This window comes from Anguilla rostrata, chromosome 1, assembly GCF_018555375.3.
Source record: "Anguilla rostrata isolate EN2019 chromosome 1, ASM1855537v3, whole genome shotgun sequence".
Classification (NCBI taxonomy): Eukaryota; Metazoa; Chordata; class Actinopteri; order Anguilliformes; family Anguillidae; genus Anguilla; species Anguilla rostrata.
In genome coordinates, this window is record NC_057933.1 from 84,162,801 (window position 1) to 84,182,185 (window position 19,385).

At 50.5% G+C, this 19,385-nt stretch overlaps 1 protein-coding gene across 1 annotated transcript in view; it reads left to right on the plus strand.

The window, feature by feature from the left end:
• Positions 1 to 19,385, plus strand: part of LOC135248951 (CUB and sushi domain-containing protein 1-like) — a 238,486-nt gene that overhangs the window by 52,333 nt on the left and 166,768 nt on the right. The window contains exon 4 of the mRNA XM_064324101.1: positions 15,703 to 15,897. Within this exon, the coding sequence (XP_064180171.1) occupies positions 15,703 to 15,897 (195 nt within the window). The remainder of the gene's footprint in view (positions 1 to 15,702; positions 15,898 to 19,385) is intronic.

Genomic DNA, 19,385 nt, shown 5'->3' on the forward strand with positions numbered 1-19,385 from the left:
ACAGCTGCAGTGTGTGTGTGTACAGCTGAAGTGAGTGTGTGTACAGCTGCAGTGTGTGTGTGTGTGTGTGTACAGCTGAAGTGAGTGTGTGTGTGTGTACAGCTGATGTGTGTGTGTGTGTGTACAGCTGAAGTGAGTGTGTGTGTGTACAGCTGAAGTGTGTGTGTGTGTGTGTGTGTGTGTGTGTGTGTGTACAGCTGATGAGTGGTGTGTGTGTGTGTGTGTGTGTGTGTGTACAGCTGAAGTGAGTGTGTGAGTGTGTGTGTGTGTGTGTGTGTGTGTGTGGTGTGTGTGTGTGTGTGTGTGTGTACAGCTGAAGTGAGTGAGTGAGTGAGTGAGTGTGTGTGTGTGTGTTTGTGTGAGTGTGTGTGTGTGTGGTGAGTGTGTGTGCGTGTGTGTGTGTGTGTGTGTGTGTACAGCTGAAGTGAGTGAGTGTGTGTGTGTGTGTGTGTGTGTGTGAGTGTGTGTGTGTGTGTGTGAGTGAGTGTGTGATGCAGGGCTGCACAGAGTAGTGCAGTATTATGGGGATCAGATGCTCACATCCTCCTGTATTGGGGATTGCAGTCACTCTGATGCAGCGACAGTGGAATGTTCCTGTCACTGTTGGAGTGCGCGGATCCCTCAAAAGCAGGTTCCAGTCATTATTTAAGAGCGCTAAGTGGTCCTGTTCACCCTGTGCTGGAGTCGAGAGGGGCGTGTCTCAGCGGGAGGGATGGGGCCAGGCGGGCGTGGAGGCGGGCGGGGGACGGGCGGGCGGGGGACGGGCGAGCGGGCGGTGCTTTGAGGAGCCTAATCCCCACTGTTTCCACGGCTGGCTTCTTTGCCACAGCAGAGCCCAGTGAAGTATCTGCAGGCTGTTCTGGAACTACACTTTTTACTTAAAGCATCTGCTTGTTTCTGCTCTCCCACTGCCCCCCCCCCCCCGGCTCAGTCGGCACCATTTTCATCCTCATGCCATTAAGCCAATTCAAGACGGCATATCAAACACAGAAGAAAATCCATAGCATCTCAGTAACCCGATACCCTGGCAACATGCTGAGCCATAAATCCAGCTGTATGATGTTACTAAGGTGCAGGCAAAGTGTATAACTATAAATACCACTCCCCCCAACACCCCCCCACCAACCCTCCCTTATGTGGAGGACCAGGAGAGATGGGATATGGCCTGTATAATATGTCCTGTTGCACCAAATGTATGAGTCCCACAGTCCACTAAAGATGATGTCACACTGACCACAAAATGGTGACATCATGACAAAATGGAGCAAAGGGGACGGCTTTAGGCTATCTGTGCCTCAGCTACTCAGAAAGACGAGATTCCCTGTCCTAATACAGTGTGTGTGTGTGTCTGTGTGTGCCTGTCTTTGTGTGTATGTGTGTATGTGGGTATGTGCATGTGCCTGTATAGATGTGTGAGTGTGTGTGTGCCTGTGTGTGTAGAAGTGTGAGTGTGTGTGTGTGTGTGTGTGTGTGTGTGTGTGTGTGTGCCTATTTAGTTTGAGCAGCATGGTGTGGTTTGAGCAGAGCAGGTGTGGTGTGGGTTGAGCAGGTATGGTGTGGTTTGAGCAGGTATGGTGTGGTCTGAGCAGGTATGGTGTGGGTTGAGCTGGTATGGTGATGTGTGTGTAGCAGTTGTTGGTGAGCAGTGTGTGTGGTTGAGCAGGTATGGTGTGGTTGAGCGGTGGTGTGGTTGAGCAGGTATGGTGTGGTCTGAGCAGGTTGGTGTGGTTGAGCAGGTTGGTGTGGTTGAGTGTATGGTTGGTGGCAGTATGTGTGGTTGAGCAGTGTTGGTGTTGAGCAGGTATGGTGTGGTTGAGCAGGTGTGGTGTGGTTGAGCAGGTGTGGTGTGGGTTGAGCAGGTGTGGTGTGGTCTGAGCAGGTATGGTGTGGTCTGAGCAGGTGTGGTGTGGTCTGAGCAGGTATGGTGTGGTCTGAGCAGGTATGGTGTGGTCTGAGCAGGTATGGTGTGGGTTGAGCAGATGTGTGGTCTGAGCAGGTATGGTGTGGTTGAGCAGCATGGTATGGTGACTGGGTATGGTTGAGCAGGTTGGTGTGGTCTGAGCAGGTTGTGTGGTTGAGCAGGTATGGTGTGGTTGAGCAGGTGTGTGGTTGAGCAGTTGGTGTGGTCTGAGCAGGTGTGGTGTGGTCTGAGCAGGTATGGTGGGTTGAGCGGTATGGTGTGGTTTGAGCAGGTATGGTGTGGTCTGAGCAGGTATGGTGTGGTTGAGCAGGTATGGTGTGGTTTGAGCAGGTTGGTGTGGGTTGAGCAGGTATGGTGTGGTCTGAGCAGGTATGGTGTGGTCTGAGCAGCATGGTATGTGTGGTTGAGCAGGTGCGGTGTGGGTTGAGCAGGTATGATGTGGGTTGAGCAGGTGTGGTGTGGTCTGAGCAGGTGTGGTGTGGCCTGAGCAGGTATGGTGTGGGTTGAGCAGGTATAGTGTGGTTTGAGCAGGTATGGTGTGGTCTGAGCAGGTATGGTGTGGTCTGAGCAGGTATGGTGTGGGTTGAGCAGGTATGGTGTGGTCTGAGCAGGTATGGTGTGGTCTGAGCAGGTATGGTGTGGGTTGAGCAGGTATGGTGTGGTCTGAGCAGGTATGGTGTGGGTTGAGCAGGTATGGTGTGGTTTGAGCAGGTATGGTGTGAGTTGAGCAGGTATGGTGTGGTTGAGCAGGTATGGTGTGGGTTGAGCAGGTGTGGTGTGGTTTGAGCTGGAATGGTGTGGTCTGAGCTGGAATGGTGTGGTCTGAGCAGGTATGGTGTGGTCTGAGCAGGTATGGTGTGGTCTGAGCAGGTATGGTGTGGTCTGAGCAGGTATGGTCTGGTTTGAGCAGGTATGGTCTGGTTTGAGCAGGTATGATGTGGGTTGAGCTGGTATGGTGTGGGTTGAGCAGGTATGGTGTGGGTTGAGCAGGTATGGTGTGGTTTGAGCAGCTGTGGAACTGCATTTTGTTTGCCTAGTGTAAATGTAGGCCAGTCGTTCACATTTTCCTGTGCTCAGGACTCATTTAAATGCAAAGGTGTAGCACTTTTATTCAATCAAGGCATTCAGGCATATTTGGATTAGAGTCATACCAAATTCTGCTCCATTTAGTATATAAATTCACAGTAATACTCATCTTATTGGTCATTATTTTAATAAAGATCTACTGAAAATGTATGACCATCTCGAAAAAAACAAAAAAAAACCTACAGCTCTCATAAGACCTCAGGTGTACTTACAGTAGCACAGTGTTGATGTTGTCAGGTGTACTCACAGTAAGAATGTTGATGTGGTCATGTGCACGAGCATCCATTTATACAGCTGGATACACACTGATGCAATGCAGGTTAGGTACCTTGCTCAAGGGTACAGCGGCAGTGTCCAACCTGGGAATTGAACTTGTGACCTTTAGGCTCCTTACCTATTATACTACACTGCTTCGATACATATTTTTATATTGATCAAGGAGCTCAACCTGGCTCACTCTGGCTCTCTTCTCCTAGCACCCAACCCCCCCCCCCCCCCAACAAACAAAAGAAATATCTTAAAACTGGTTCCAAAAAATATTGACTAAGGAAGCAGACGTGTGTTTATCTTGTCTGTGTTTCTGAAGGCCTCTGTGTGATTATGTGCGGCTGTCCATGGTGCTGAAGCTCTGTCTCCCTCCCTCTCTCTCTGTATCTCTATCTTTCTCTCTCTATCTCTCTCTCCCTCTCTCTCTCGCTTTCTCTGTCTCTCTCTCTCTCTCTCTCTCTCTCTCTCTCTTCCTTTATTGCTTCTTGTTGTTTTCGCAGAGGCATTTCTGCAGTGGACAGAAGTAGCCTCCAGGCTCCGCATGCTCAGACCTTTAAAGCATTAACTGCAGGACATGTCTGTGCATAATGCCAGCGTGCGAGGCCATATTTATCAGCCAGCTCATGAGCTCTCCTGCTTCTCCTCCTCCGTAGAGCCTCTTTAATCAGAGAGCCAGACAGGGGCTGCAGCTGGCCTACTGATCTGCCACTCACAGAGGTGTGTGTGTGTGTGTGTGTCTGTGCGGGTGTATTTGTGTGTGTGTGTGTGTGTGTGTGTGTGTGTGTGTTTGAGTGCTGTACTCCTCTAAGGGTAAGATATTCATCAGCGGTCATACAGAGAGGACCTCACTCCTTATCTGCATCGATCGGCTGGTGAGTCGAGCTAAGCCAGCTCAAGAGCTGCTCTCTAGGTACTCCAGCCAGGCACACTGGTCGAGGACCAGCTGCACACAGCCTGCTCTCTGAGTGTACACTCCCCCGGGCTCCACACAGCCTGCTCTCTGAGTGTACACTCCCCCGGGCTCCACACAGCCTGCTCTCTGAGTGTACACTCCCCCGGGCTCCACACAGCCTGCTCTCTGAGTGTACACTCCCCCGAGCTGCACACAGCCTGCTCTCTGAGTGTACACTCCCCCGGGCCCTCTGGGGGCCAGCTGCACACAGCCTGCTCTCTGAGTGTACCCTCCCCCGGGCCCTCTGGGGGCCAGCTGCACACAGCCTGCTCTCTGAGTGTACACTCCCCCGGGCCCTCTGGGGGCCAGCTCCACACAGCCTGCTCTCTGAGTGTACCCTCCCCCGGGCCCTCTGGGGGCCAGCTCCACACAGCCTGCTCTCTGAGTGTACCCTCCCCCGGGCCCTCTGGGGGCCAGCTCCACACAGCCTGCTCTCTGAGTGTACACTCCCCCGGGCCCTCGGGGGGCCAGCTCCACACAGCCTGCTCTCTGAGTGTACACTCCCCCGAGCTGCACACAGCCTGCTCTCTGAGTGTACACTCCCCCGGGCCCTCAGGGGGCCAGCTGCACATAGCCTGCTCTCTGAGTGTACGCTCCCCCGGGCCCTCTGGGGGCCAGCTGTGGGTGGAGGGGCCAGCGGGGCCCCTTTTTGAGCCCATCAGGGAGGCGAGGTAATAGCAGTCACACCTGCCAATCAAAGCAGACCCTGCAGACAGAGGCTGTGGGTGCTGGTATGGCCTGTAGTAGCACTCAGAACAGCATCAGTGTGCCAGGCTCCAGGACGGGCCCTGTGGCTCGCTGGGGCGTGTCTGCGCTCCCGTCTGTGATTCTGGCCTGTAATTTCTGCGCTTTAATTACTGCTGAGAGCAGAGCGGATGCGTGGCTGAGTCTGCTGTGCTGTGTTTTTAAACACCAGAAAGTGCACTTATCTGTTCATTTCGGCACAGGCCGCGGCTCTGCCGGCCAATCAGAGCACTTTCAGAGCGACCGCCATTCTGTGAGCTCAGGTTTAATGCTGCTCTTACTCTCTCACAGGCAGGGTAATCATAGCCCAACTACAGTTACGCTCTCATTTTAACCCCTCTCGGACAGTGTGTGTCTTGTCGTTATAAAGGTATAGCCTGCAGCCATTGGACTGTGTCTGGTGTGATGCGTACGGCTGCCGTCTCCTGTTATTGGTCAGCGTTTGACAGACTGCAGTTAATGCTCAGTGTGTTGTGTGATGCTAATGGGCGTACAGACTGCTTAAAGGCATAAACCTTTTCCGATATGGTGCTTGAGTAGATTTGTGTTTTCCATTAGCGTTCTGTGCCTTCTGTGGTTTAGTGCAGCTGTGTGTGGCTTGCTGGTGGGTCCCCCTGCTGATAGACTCATTTCTGCAGTTATAAATATAGATTTTGATTGATGGTGTGGCGATTAGTCCTGACGCAGAGTGCAGGCAGGAGGCGATGTTTCCGTGTTTGGATCGCTGCCTGCCTCCAGGTCTGCTTCGCCGGAGTCCCCTCCCAATAAATATCCCGTGCCCCCAAACCTCAGACGCATGTGTGTTCATCTGTGATGAGCGCAAACATCCCATAAGTTTATCTGGGGATCCAGTGTCCCGTACGTTTATCTGGGGATCCAGTGTCCCGTACGTTTATCTGGGGATCCAGTGTCCCGTATGTTTATCTGGGGATCCAGTGTCCTGTATGTTTATCTGGGGATCCAGTGTCCTGTACGTTTATCTAGGGATCCAGTGTCCTGTACGTTTATCTGGGGATCCAGTGTCCTGTACGTTTATCTGGGGATCCAGTGTCCCGCACGTTTATCTGGGGATCCAGTGTCCTGTACGTTTATCTGGGGATCCAGTGTCCCGTAAGTTTATCTGGGGATCCAGTGTCCTGTACGTTTATCTGGGGATCCAGTGTCCCGTACGTTTATCTGGGGATCCAGTGTCCTGTATGTTTATCTGGGGATCCAGTGTCCCGCACGTTTATCTGGGGATCCAGTGTCCCGTACGTTTATCTGGGGATCCAGTGTCCCGTACGTTTATCTGGGGATCCAGTGTCCCGTCGTTATCTGGGGATCCAATTCAGTGTCCTGTACGTTTACCTGGGGATCCAGTGTCCCGTACGTTTATCTGGGGATCCAGAGTCCTGTACGTTTATCTGGGGATCCAGTGTCCCGTACGTTTATCTGGGGATCCAGTGTCCCGTACATTTATCTGGGGATCCAGTGTCCCGTACGTTTATCTAGGGATGCAGTGTCCCGTACGTTTATCTGGGGATCCAGTGTCCCGTACGTTTATCTGGGGATCCAGTGTCCTGTATGTTTATCTGGGGATCCAGTGTCCCGTACGTTTATCTGGGGATCCAGTGTCCCGTATGTTTATCTGGGGATCCAGTGTCCCGTATGTTTATCTGGGGATCCAGTGTCCCGTACGTTTATCTGGGGATCCAGTGTCCCGTACGTTTATCTGGGGATCCAGTGTCCCGTACGTTTATCTGGGGATCCAGTGTCCCGTACGTTTATCTGGGGATCCAGTGTCCCGTACGTTTATCTGGGGATCCAGTGTCCCGTACGTTTATCTGGGGATCCCGTGTCCCGTATGCTTATCTGGGGATCCAGTGTCCCGTACGTTTATCTGGGGATCCAGTGTCCTGTATGTTTATCTGGGGATCCAGTGTCCTGTATGTTTATCTGGGGATCCAGTGTCCCGTATGTTTATCTGGGGATCCAGTGTCCTGTACGTTTATCTGGGGATGCAGTGTCCCGTACGTTTATCTGGACATCCAGCCCCCTGTATGTTTATCTGGGGATCCAGTGTCCCGTACGTTTATCTGGGGATCCAGTGTCCCGTACGTTTATCTGGGGATCCAGTGTCCTGTATGTTTATCTGGGGATCCAGTGTCCCGTATGTTTATCTGGGGATCCAGTGTCCCGCACGTTTATCTGGGGATCCAGTGTCCTGTACGTTTATCTGGGGATCCAGTGTCCCGTACGTTTATCTGGGGATCCAGTGTCCCGTATGTTTATCTGGGGATCCAGTGTCCCGTATGTTTATCTGGGGATCCAGTGTCCCGTATGTTTATCTGGGGATCCAGTGTCCCGTACGTTTATCTGGGGATCCAGTGTCCCGTATGTTTATCTGGGGATCCAGTGTCCCGTATGTTTATCTGGGGATCCAGTGTCCCGTACGTTTATCTGGGGATCCAGTGTCCCGTACGTTTATCTGGGGATCCAGTGTCCCGTACGTTTATCTGGGGATCCAGTGTCCCGTACGTTTATCTGGGGATCCAGTGTCCCGCACGTTTATCTGGGATCCAGTGTCCGTACGTTTATCTGGGGATCCCGTGTCCCGTATGCTTATCTGGGGATCCAGTGTCCCGTACGTTTATCTGGGGATCCAGTGTCCTGTATGTTTATCTGGGGATCCAGTGTCCTGTATGTTTATCTGGGGATCCAGTGTCCCGTATGTTTATCTGGGGATCCAGTGTCCTGTACGTTTATCTGGGGATGCAGTGTCCCGTACGTTTATCTGGGGATGCAGTGTTCCGTACGTTTATCTGGGGATCCAGCGTCCCGTACGTTTATCTGGGGATCCAGCGTCCCGTACGTTTATCTGGGGATCCAGTGTCCTGTATGTTTATCTGGGGATCCAGTGTCCCGTTGTGTGCACGCCAGCCTGGGCGTACGAGCGCCATGCTCCCCCTTAGAGGAAAATAAAACCAGTTCCTCTCTTCTTATCGGAATTTGTTCCGCTCTGTTCTCATTGAAGGCAGAAGGCTTTTGGCCCAAACTGAAGAACTGAAAGGCAGCGTCGGGGGGGCGGAGGGGGTTTGGGCAGGCTAAACCTCTCCCGCTCCACAAAGCGTTTCTCCTCCTCGCTCTGTAAACTCCGATTTGGCCGGCACGGTTAGTGGGCTCTGTTATGAGTGTGAGGCTTTGCCCACAAACGGAGTCTAAACGAAGGTTCATTCATGTGCAAAACACCGCGGATGAATTTTCCACCTGTTATGATTGTGCTTCTCTGAGAGGCGCGCCCTGTGCATGTCTAAAGGGCGAGAGGAACAGCTGTCCTGCGTCGCGCCCAGAAGGGAACGCCATCTTCTGCACGCGCCAGCCCAGCGGCCGAGACGGAAAATCGATGGCTATGAAGAGATAGAGAAACAAGAAAAACTCTCCTCTGAGGAGTGCGTGTTTGGGGCTGAGGGTTTTCTCAGGTCTCTATCTCTCTCTCTCTCTCTCTGTCTCTCTTTCCCTCTCTCCTTCTTTCTCTCTCCCTCCCTCTCTCTCTCTTTCTGTCTCTCTGGCGCAGAATTCAGTAGAGAAATTAACATTCTCTCCACAACGGAGAGAAAGAGAAACAATTAGAAAAAATGAAGACAGGCAGGGTGGGAGAGGGAATGAGTGGGAGAGAGGGGGTGAGAGAGGGAGGGAGGGAGAGAGAGAGGGTGAAACTGTTGGTGGGTGGAGGTCAGTATTAAATTTGTTCAGTTTTTGTGGAGAGTAGATATTGGATGTGCTGACAGGAGGCGAGTCTGTGGCTGTGTGCTGACTCTGCTGGGGCTCGGTTCGGGACAGGGTTTGGGTGCGTAGTGCGGGACGTGGTGTGGGTGTGTGGGTGTGTGGGTGTGGGAGTGTGGTGTGGGGGTGTGGGTGCGTGGTGTGGGTGTGTAGGTGTGGGAGTGTGGTGTGGGTGTGTGGGTGTGTGGTGTGGGTGTGTAGGTGTGGAAGTGTGGTGTAGGTGTGTGGTGTGGGTGTGTGGTGTGGGTGTGTAGGTGTGGGAGTGTGGTGTAGGTGTGTGGTGTGGGTGTGGGTGTGGGTGTGTGGTGTGGGTGTGTAGGTGTGGGTGTGGGTGTGTGGTGTGAGTGTGTGGTGTGGGGGTGTGGGGGTGTGGGGTGTGGGTGTGTGGGTGCGTGGTGTGGGTGCATGGTGTGGGTGCGTGGTGTAGGTGTGTGGTGTGGGTGTGTGGCGTGGGTGTGTGGTGTGAGTGTGGTGTGGGGGTGTGGAGTGGGTGCATGGTGTGGGTGTGGGTGTGTGGTGTAAGTGTGTGGTGTGGGGGTGTGGTGTGAGTGTGTGGAGTGGGTGCATGGTGTGGGTGTGTGGTGTGAGTGTGTGGAGTGGGTGCATGGTGTGGGTGTGTGGTGTGAGTGTGTGGAGTGGGTGCATGGTGTGGGTATATGGTGTGTGGTGTGGGTACATGGTGCATGGTGTTGGTGTGGGTGTGGGTGTGTGGAGTGGGTGCATGGTGTGGGTGCGTGGTGTGGGTGTAGGTGTGTGGTGTGGGTGTGTGGTGTGGGTCTGTGGTGTGGGTGCATGGTGTGGGTATATGGTGTGTGGTGTGAGTGTGTGGTGTGGGTATATGGTGTGTGGTGTGAGTGTGTAGAGTGGGTGTGGGTGTGGGTATATGGTGTGGTTGCTCATCCAGTTCTGGGTCCTCACTGTATTTGGGTGTTACTGATCAGGGAAATCTCAGTGTTGGGGAAACCACACTGAATGCCAAACTGTTTGCAGGGATAAAAATGCATCAACGTTAAAGACACAAGTTTATTTAAATCCAGGTCTTAGTACTAAATCCACAGCAGAAGCAACACACTCGAATCATCATAATCTGCTAAAATGATTCTACCAGAGGAAATCAATTTGCCTTCTCTTATTTTCTCTCCTCTCTCTCCACCTCTATCTCCCTCTCTGTCTCTGTCTCTCTCTCTCTCTCTCTCTCTCTCTCTCTCTCATTCTCCCTCCCTCTTTCGCTCTCTGTCTCTCTCTCCCTTCCAACTCTCTCTCTCTCCCTCCCTCTCTCTGTCTCCCTCTTTCGCTCTCTGTCTCTCTCTCCCTTCCAACTCTCTCTCTCTCCCTCCCTCTCTCTGTCTCCCTCTTTCGCTCTCTGTCTCTCTCTCCCTTCCAACTCTCTCTCTGTCTCTCCCTCCCTCTCTCTGTCTCCCTCTTTCGCTCTCTGTCTCTCTCTCCCTTCCAACTCTCTGTCTCTCCCTCTGTCTCTCTCTCCCTCCCTCTCTCTCTCTCTCGCACAATCACTTGCTTTCCCTCTCAAACACACAGACTCAGTACTTGTCCTCTCAGTGGCCTGGTTTATAGTTGTGTCGCCTGTGTTGGAGAGGGAGTGACTCTGTGTTCAGAGATGAGTTATCAGGAGGATAACAGATTGAATAACGAGCCTAATGACTTTGGCCAGTTTAAAACCGTTTCTGCAGTGGGGGGTGTGGGGGTGTGGGAGAGCCCACAGCTCATTAGTTTCCTTTTCATTCGTTTATTTCCTCGTGAAGTGTTTCGGAAGAGCGAAGATTCCCTGTGATGGTCGGTCGATAGGAGATTAGCGGTTAGCGGTTTGTAGGTTTTACACCTCTGTTAGAGCGGGATGTTTATCACAGCAGTGCAGATTCCACTGGCATTAGCTCTGCGCTTTATAGTTTATGTATCTGCGTGTGCGTGTAAGTGTGTGTGTGTGTGTGTGTTTATGTATCTGTGTGTGTGTGTTGTGTGTATCTGTGTGTGTAAGTGTGTGTGTGTGTTTGTGTTTATTTATCTGTGTGTGTGTTTATGTATCTGTGTATGTGTGTTGTGTGTATGTGTAAGTGTGTGTGTGTGTTTGTGTTTATTTATCTGTGTGTGTGTGTGTGTGAGTGTCAGTGTCAGTGTGTGTGTGTGTGTGTGAGAGAGTGTGTGCGTGTGTGTGTGTGTGTGTGTGGTGTGAGGGTGTGCATGTGTGTGTGTGTGTGTGTGTGTGTGTCTGTTTGTGGCTTGAATAAATGATTTTTCAGCCATTTCTGGGTCTGTATGGTTTTTTAATGGTTTTGTGTGAGGATTATATCTCTATTGTATTTTAATTAGGATTTCATAGTCCTGGAATTGGAACAGCCACACCAGTTATACTGAAGGAGCCAAATGGAAGGAGCCAGTGACTGTTAGACTCAACTCAAAGGGATCTGCCATGAGAGCGAAAATGAGCCAATCACAGTTCAAAGCAGAGTCATTGAACACTTTGTGGGATGTTGCCACAAAATGTGTGTGTGTGTGTTTGTGTGTGATTGTGTGTTTTTTGTCCAGTTTTTTCTAGGTAAGTCTATATGCTTTCTTCACGTGAATAAAAAATGACTAAAAAGATATATCTTGAAAGCCAATCAAATCCTCCCATGCTCCTTTGCTGTTCTCCTTCTGCAGAGCCACATCGCGCTGTGTGACTCTGCTCATAATTACACACCCTCTCTCTGGGGTCGCTGTGCTTTACACCCCTGACCCCGCCGGCGTAACCTGGGGAACCGCGGTAAATAACGGTAATGCCGTTTGGTCAAACATGAGGCCGACGCTGGCGTGCGCTAATTTGATGAAACACAGAGAGTTAAAGATGAACTCACGCAGCTCTGATGTGCCCTCGGTTACAGGGACAAACAGGCCGAAACAGGCTGCGTTGTGTGCTGTGCGTTTAAGCTCATGCATAAATGCCCACGTTCTCCCCTGACTCACCTTGGATTCGTACCGCGGTGTGAAAATCGATGATGTCATAATTGATGGTTTACTTTCAGAGAGGCTGTTTAATGAAGTGAAATATTTTGCAGTGTGAAGGTTTCTTTTGGCAGACAATGATGACTCCCACTAGTCATGTTCAGTCGCATCCCAGAGCGTCTGAACACCACAGTGTGTGACACTAGCTGCTACTTCCTGTGTGTCATTTCCTGTTGACTATGGGTAAGGCAGAATTAAAAAAAAAATTAAATAGGAATTGAAAAATATATCTAAATGTAAGCCATGAATTATGACATCATGCACTGTTAACCATTGAGTTTGGCAAAAAGACGATACACTCATTTCCTGTTTTACTTTCCTATAATGAAAATATTAGCTGCAGGGGTTCTTAAACGCTAGCTGAATGTGACTACACTACCATGGTTTGCATGCAATAGTTTTGACTATTTTTCTTAACACCAACACCTAGTCTTGAATGAGTCATGGGGTGCTATGTTAACCAATCAGAATCTCTTTTTTCCCCCTTTTTTTTTAAGGAAACCCTTTGTTTTCTCCACAATAGCTGAGAAGTCAAAGCTGGCAGTGTGTTTGTGGCTCCCTGAGGAAGCGTGAATGCGATTTGCACGGGGAATGTGTTTTTGTTTACGGGCGTGCGCACGTGTAATATTCAGAGGCGCTGTCGGTGAGCGGGGCTGCGCGTTCTCCGCGGAAACGTAACCCTGAGGTGGTGTTTGGGATGTCTGCGTGTGAATAGCGTCCTTAAACACGGCGTCGTGTGTGCCCGGTGGATCAGAGTCATTTTGCGCTCGCTCTCCCTGGGCCCCCTGCTCTGCGCCATCCGTCTGGATGCCAGACGCGCTGAAGGTCCTCACATCGCGCGTTATTGCATTGTGGGGACCGGGCTTCTGCTCATCAATTTTGCATGAGAGTCTGTTCGCCCCATTGACAACTCCCAGACCTGTACCTTTGAAGTTTTTAATCTTCTGCTTTAATACCTGGAGACTGAACAGTGCGTGTGTGTGTGTGTGTGTGTGTGTATACAGCATGTGTGTGTGTTTGTTTGTGTGTGTGTATGTGTGTGTGTGTGTGTGTTTGTTTGTTTGTGACTGTGTGTGTGTGCATTTGTTTGTTTGTTTGTTTGTGTGTATGTGTTTGTGTGTGTGTTTTTGTTTTTGTGTGTGTGTGTGTGTATGTGTTTGTTTATTTGTTTGTGTGTTTGTATATGTGTGTGTGTGTTTGTGTGTACAGTGTGTGTGTGTGTGTGTGTGTGTGTGTGTGTTTGTGTGCATGTGCATGTGTGGGTGCATGTATGTTTGTGTGCATGTATGTTAGTGTGTGTGTGTGTTTGTGCATGTGTATGTGTGGGTGCATGTATGTTTGTGTGCATGTGCATGTGTGGGTGCATGCATGTTTGTGTGCATGTGCGTGTGTGTACATCCATGGACAGCACAGACAAATCTGCCAATTAAGGACCTTAATCTTCTGTCCAAACACTACCACCTTAGTATTACCCATTCTGCTGTCCGATGAGCAGTATTTATTCCAGCTAGCACTTTTGCATTACCCACTCCGCTATTGTGAGATCTCTGCCCATTTCAAAGAGGTAGGAAAAGTTCCACCCTGGCATGTGTACATCTCCCTTCTGAAATGTTAATGTGAAATCGTAAATACATATAAACATCTATATATGAATATAATTTATATATGTTTCCTCCCTGAAAAGTGGACTCATGCTGTTTGTGTTGGTCCAATACAATTGTCTTTTGACTCACTCTACCACCCAGAGGGAGAAAGAAGACAGGAGCTTACAGGATATTTTCAGCAAAAACAGCAGGAAGCCTGGTGCTTCGCAGAAGCAGAGATAATGTAGAACTAAGAATCAATAACCATCTGCAGAGATATGACATTTCTGCTTATCTCAGTGAGTGGTTAGCGTGGTCAGGGTGCTTGTGTCTGTCTCTCCTGTGATCTCATGGCTTTCCTGTGACCTCATGGCTGTCCTGTGATCTCATGGCTCTCCTGTGATCTCATGGCTTTCTTGTTGGTAAAGACTGAAATGGGGTCGCTTCATTTTGCAGAAGCTCTCAAGCAGCATGCCTATGCTAATTTTATAATGCATAAAAATTGCTGTAGGGCACAGATGTGCAAACTCTGACAAATAAATCATACTGAATGTGGGGTATGAGTCATTAGTCCAGGATTGCCAGACTAGGAACATTCCACAAGCACAGACATGTACATACAGAATTCCTATTTCTAAAGGAATTATAATTCAATCATTGATGATTTATTAAGCATTTATTACCAGACATTATTACAGACTGTTTCTGAAAGCCGGTGTTGTTTTTGTATGTCCTTTTCTAAGCTATGAATAAACTTGCCACATCATGCAGTTTAAAAGCAGAGTGTCTTGGGATCTGAAATCCAAGCCTGACACAGTTTTGAAGGCTAATCTTCCTTGTTGGGTCCAAACAGACAGATGTGGATGTGTAGATACTGAGGGGCACACCTGGACCATCTTTCAATCTTTTACCTGGAGAGCCATCAACACATTTTACCCCTCATCTGATCACAGCTCAGGGATGAACTGGAGGGGTGAGGAGGAGAGGATGGAATGAGAAAACAGAGAGACTAGGAGGAAGTGGCACTACAGCTAAAATATTACTACAGCTAAGAGATTCACTACAGCTAAGAGAGAATCACTACAGCTAAGAGATTCACTACAGCTAAGAGAGAATCACTACAGCTAAAATATTCACTACAGCTAAGAGAGAATCACTACAGCTAAGAGATTCACTACAGCTAAAAATTCACTACAGCTAAGAATCACTACAGCTAATATTCACTACAGCTAAGAGAGAATCACTACAGCTAAAATATTCACTACAGCTAAGAGAGAATCACTACAGCTAAGAGATTCACTACAGCTAAGAGAGAATCACTACAGCTCAGAGAGAATCAGTGCAGTTTAAAAAATCACTACACATAAGAGCAGTAAGAGCATCAGGGCTGGGATGGATGATCCTCCAGGAGCTAAACGGACAGGAGGGTCCCTGAGGTGCTCTGATCACAAGGCCGTGAAGCAGACCTGTAGGCACCGTTTTGCTGAAAACACACCGGCCATTTCTCTCTGTCTCAATGTTCTCCTTCACCTGCTGTGAGCTCAGACTCTGGCTCGGTTTTGCCTCCTATTTCAGAATAAAAAAGCTGGTTTTGATTTATTCTTGGTTTTTTTACTGTCTTGTACTTAGGGGGGCAGGGGGTAGTGACATCACAGTGGCTCTGTTGGATTATGGGGCAAGTGTAAGTGGTGTCACAATGGCCCTGTAAGACAGTGGGGCAAGGGGCAGTGACATCACAGTTGACCTGTGGGATAAGGTGGCAGGGGGAAGTGACATCACAGTTGACCTGTGTGATAAGGTGGCAGGGGGAAGTGACATGACAGTTGACCTGTGTGATAAGGTGGCAGGGGGAAGTGACATCACAGTCGACCTGTGGGATAAGGTGGCAGGGGGAGGTGATATCACAGTGTCTCATTGGCCAGTCACCCTCTCTTTGGAAGCGTTGCCGTGTTTGCACTTGGACGAGGGAAGATCACTCCGGAATTCCACTGCATCCCTCAGCGAAAGAAGAACGTTCTGAATTTTTTATAAAGCCCGTTCCTTGGGGAGCAGACTGTCCATAACGCAGTAAAACCATCCCTTTCTGCTCTTTTTATTCTGCAGTGCCTGAGGGAAGCAGGTTCCCATCAAACCGCCTGTCCTGACGTGCTCTGTGTTCTCTCACAGTCACAGAAAGTTTACATTTCTTCTGTTTAAAGTACCCTGACTACTTCTGCTGTGTGATGTCTGACTATAACCCCATCTCTCTCTCTCTCTCCCCCTCTCTCCCCTCTCTCCCCCCTGTACGCCCCTCCCACCCCGCCCCCCCCCTCTCTCCCCCCTGTATGCCCCTCCCACCCCGCCCCCCCCTCTCCCTTCTCTTCCCCCCCCCCCCACCCCCCCCCCCCCAGCGCTGCCCAGTTTCTCCTGTGGGGACCCAGGTCGTCTGCTGAACGGGGTGCAGCAGGGTTCCAGCTTCCGCATGGGGGACCGCGTGCATTTCGGCTGCAGCCCGGGGTACACCCTGGAGGGGCACGCCGTCCTCACCTGCCAGGCCACGCCCACTGGCACCGCCTCCTGGGACTTCCCCCTGCCCTACTGCCGAGGTAAGACCCCCCCCCCCCCCCCCGAAAACCAAACCCTTTCAGACCCCCTCTGGATTTAGACACCCACCCAGAAACCAAACCCTCTCTCAGACCGCCTCCTGGCTAATGATTCCCTGTCCTGGTTCAGAACACCCCCTTCCCCATCCCCACACCCCCTCTTAATGTTCGCACAGCCCTGTGTTTATTTGAGCTCAGGTACGGGCGGCCGGTTATAAATGCTTTATGGTTGCAGCTGGCAGGTAATGATGCAAACTCCGCTCCTGGGATTTTCCTGCGCATTTCCGATGGCGCTTCTGGCGGTAAATTTCTAATCATCCGACGCCTCTCCCTGCGGGGACCGGGGTTCAGGGTCCACCCGTGTCGCCATTTCCCAATTTCTTTGCGTCTGACAGGGACGGAGCGTTTAGTTAAATTCCTTTATTGTTATTCTTTAAAAAAAAAAACAGGAGAGAAAAGGAAACGGATCGGAGCGCGCGGGTTTCTCCAGAGCCGCTAACAGAATAAGGCGTCCCAAATCTCCGACCGATCCATCTCCCGTCCCCGCGCCGCCCGCGCCGCCCGGCGCCGCCGCTCTTATTGGAAAAATTGTTATTATTGTTTCTCACACACAGCTGTTATTAGTAGGAAGGGCACAGATGGTGATGTGCTATCGTTCTTTCTCTTTTTAATCTTCTCTCCTGTTCCTCCATGCCTCCCTCATGCCTCTGTTCAGCTACCCAAAATCCCCCCCCCCCCCCACCCCACGCCCCGTCAGCATCCCCTCAGCCTTCTCAGGAACATTTGTATTGACTGTGTCTCACATCAGAGTGTGAATCCAGTGTGCTGCCATGATTGGTGATCAGGAATAGATTTCAGAGAGTCTTTTTTAAAGTGCGGCTACAGCAGAGAAACAGGAATGTGTGTCTCTGCTGTAAGGGCACTGTAGCACACACTCACAGGAAGTCTGGAGGGAACCATCACAGGAGCGCACACACTTACAGGAAGTCTGGAGGGAACCATCACAGGAGTGCACACACTTACAGGAAGTCTGGAGGGAACCATCACAGGAGCGCACAAACTTACAGGAAGTCTGAGGGGAACCGTCAATGGAGCGCACAAACTTACAGGAAGTCTGGAGGGAACCATCACAGGAGCACACAAACTTACAGGAAGTCTGAGGGGAACCGTCAATGGAGCGCACAAACTTACAGGAAGTCTGAGGGGAACCGTCACAGGAGCGAACACAGTCACAGGAAGTCTGGAGGGAACCTTTATAGGACTACACACATACTTTCTCTCATTTTTCAGGCATCTATTGGTCTGATTTCATAAGTAAGCTTCAGGAGGACTTGCATCAGTTTTTACGGTTTGGCTCTGGCAGTTTCAGTGCTATAAACTCTGCCTCGAGGGCTTGATTTTAGGTGCTTCCAGAAATTTTTGTGCAAATTTTTGATATTTATTATTGATGCGAGCCACTGATATTATGCCTCATAGGCTTTTATTTCATTTTTCCTTTTGTTCTTGTAAAACATGTCTGCACATTCATGCTCTCCCCCTCACTCCTCTCTCTCTCTGTCTCTCTCTCTGTCTGTCTCTTTCTCTCTCTCTCTCTCTCTCTTTCTCTCTAATTCAAGTCAAATCAATATGCTTTATTGGCATGAAGTAAATATAGTAAATATTGCTATATCCTTATAGGCAAGTACTTCTAAAATGATGGGGAAAAAACAATTACAGTAAACATTAGCAAAGAAACAATGCAATTCAAACAGTGGTAACAGAAAGAGTAAAATCAGCTCTGCATCTCGCTCTCCTTCCTCATTTCTCTCTTTCTTTCTCTGCCATCCATCATGCGGCCCGTTGCTGTGGAAGATTTATTCACTCCGCCGGGTATTCAATCAACATTCGTCCTTAACTTTGACTTATGAGTAAATGCAAGCGTTACACTTTTTCCTTTTTCCCCCCGAGCTCGGCGCTGGCGAGTTCAGCTGCAGGCCTGCTCCCGCACAGCGGGCTCTGCCAAGAACCAGCATTTATTTTCCTTCCATTGTTACTAAAAATGGAGGGCAAATGTTGATTGAATTCCAGTGTCTATCCCTCTGTCTCACACACACACACACACACACATAAGCACACACACACTCACACACACTCACACGCACACACACACACACACACGCACACTCACATACGCACACACACACTCACACACACTCACATGCACACACACACACATTTTCAGCTCAGTACACAGGTGCGTTAGCGGCAGGTTAAGCTAGCGGGCTCCTGCAGAGCTCAATGCACAGGTACGTTAGTGGAACGCGCCTCTGATAGGCTCAGGCGGGTGCGTACCTTAAACGCCTGTTGGTCACGCGCACTTGTGTCGTCCACTTCCCCTGAACGCTCCACCGTGTCCTGAATCAGTCGAGCTGTAAACGAACGCCCCGCACCCAGCTGCACCTTCCTGCTTTATCACACCGAGGAACGGCCTCCTTCTATTGGACGCTGTCTACCCCCGCCCCCCGATCCCCCGCCCCCCTCCATGCACAGCTGGCTGCACGATTGCCTGCTGTTCTCCTTTCTTCACACGCCTGCATTTAAATCTCTTTCCCACCACGGAGTTTAAAGACTCGTTCTTTTACACAATATAAAACCTGCCCCCCCAATCCCCCCCGCCCCCCCCACCCTGACCCATAAAACACAGCCTTGCGTGTTTGTCAAACAAGGGGGAAAATACAGGACACATTTATCCGGCAGTAAACTCTGAGAGATGGGAGCTATTTCGGGCGTGTGTTTCGCTGTTTCTGCATTCTGTCCAATCACCTGTCTCCCTGCTGAGAGGGGGCGGGGCTCCCAGCACGGAGACCCTCTGGCATTAAGGCCCGCCAGACTGGGTCAGGAGTCAGGGGTCAGGGTTCAAAGGTCACGGCTGGGGCACAGATTGTTTAGACCAATCAGATGGTGAGCTTCTGCATTCCTTGCATGCCCTCCGCTTCTGAGCTACCGGAAGATATGATAGCAGGAGTTTCCGTTCTGTGTGGCCCCGCCCATTCATGAATATTCATGAGGCCTGTCAGGTGGAACTTCTGAATGATGTGGACCGATGGGACTCCTTATTCCTTAATGCCGAGAACAAAGAGCTGAGTATCTGGTGTGTGTAAAGAATCTGCAGCTGCTCTTCAGGACTGGGATCAAGACTCCGCCCTTCAAGCGGCTGGAGAAGATAGTCCACCTGGGGGCCAAAGACACACCCAGAGACCCCATCCCTGTCCCCAATAAGCTAATATACTTAGCCTGGGTGCTTTCCACCAATGGGCCACCTCCAGTCCAGGTGCATCGTGGGACATGTAGTCCCCCGACGTGCCGCGAGCTGATTTGTCACGTTGTGTAATCACTCTTGTGGAGAAAGCGGCCCTGCTCTGTGCGCAGAGGGACGCCGCGGCCCATCTGCTCCTGCAGCTCCTGACAGGATAAACGCCGGCGCGCGGGCCGGCAGCCGACGGCCATTTTCC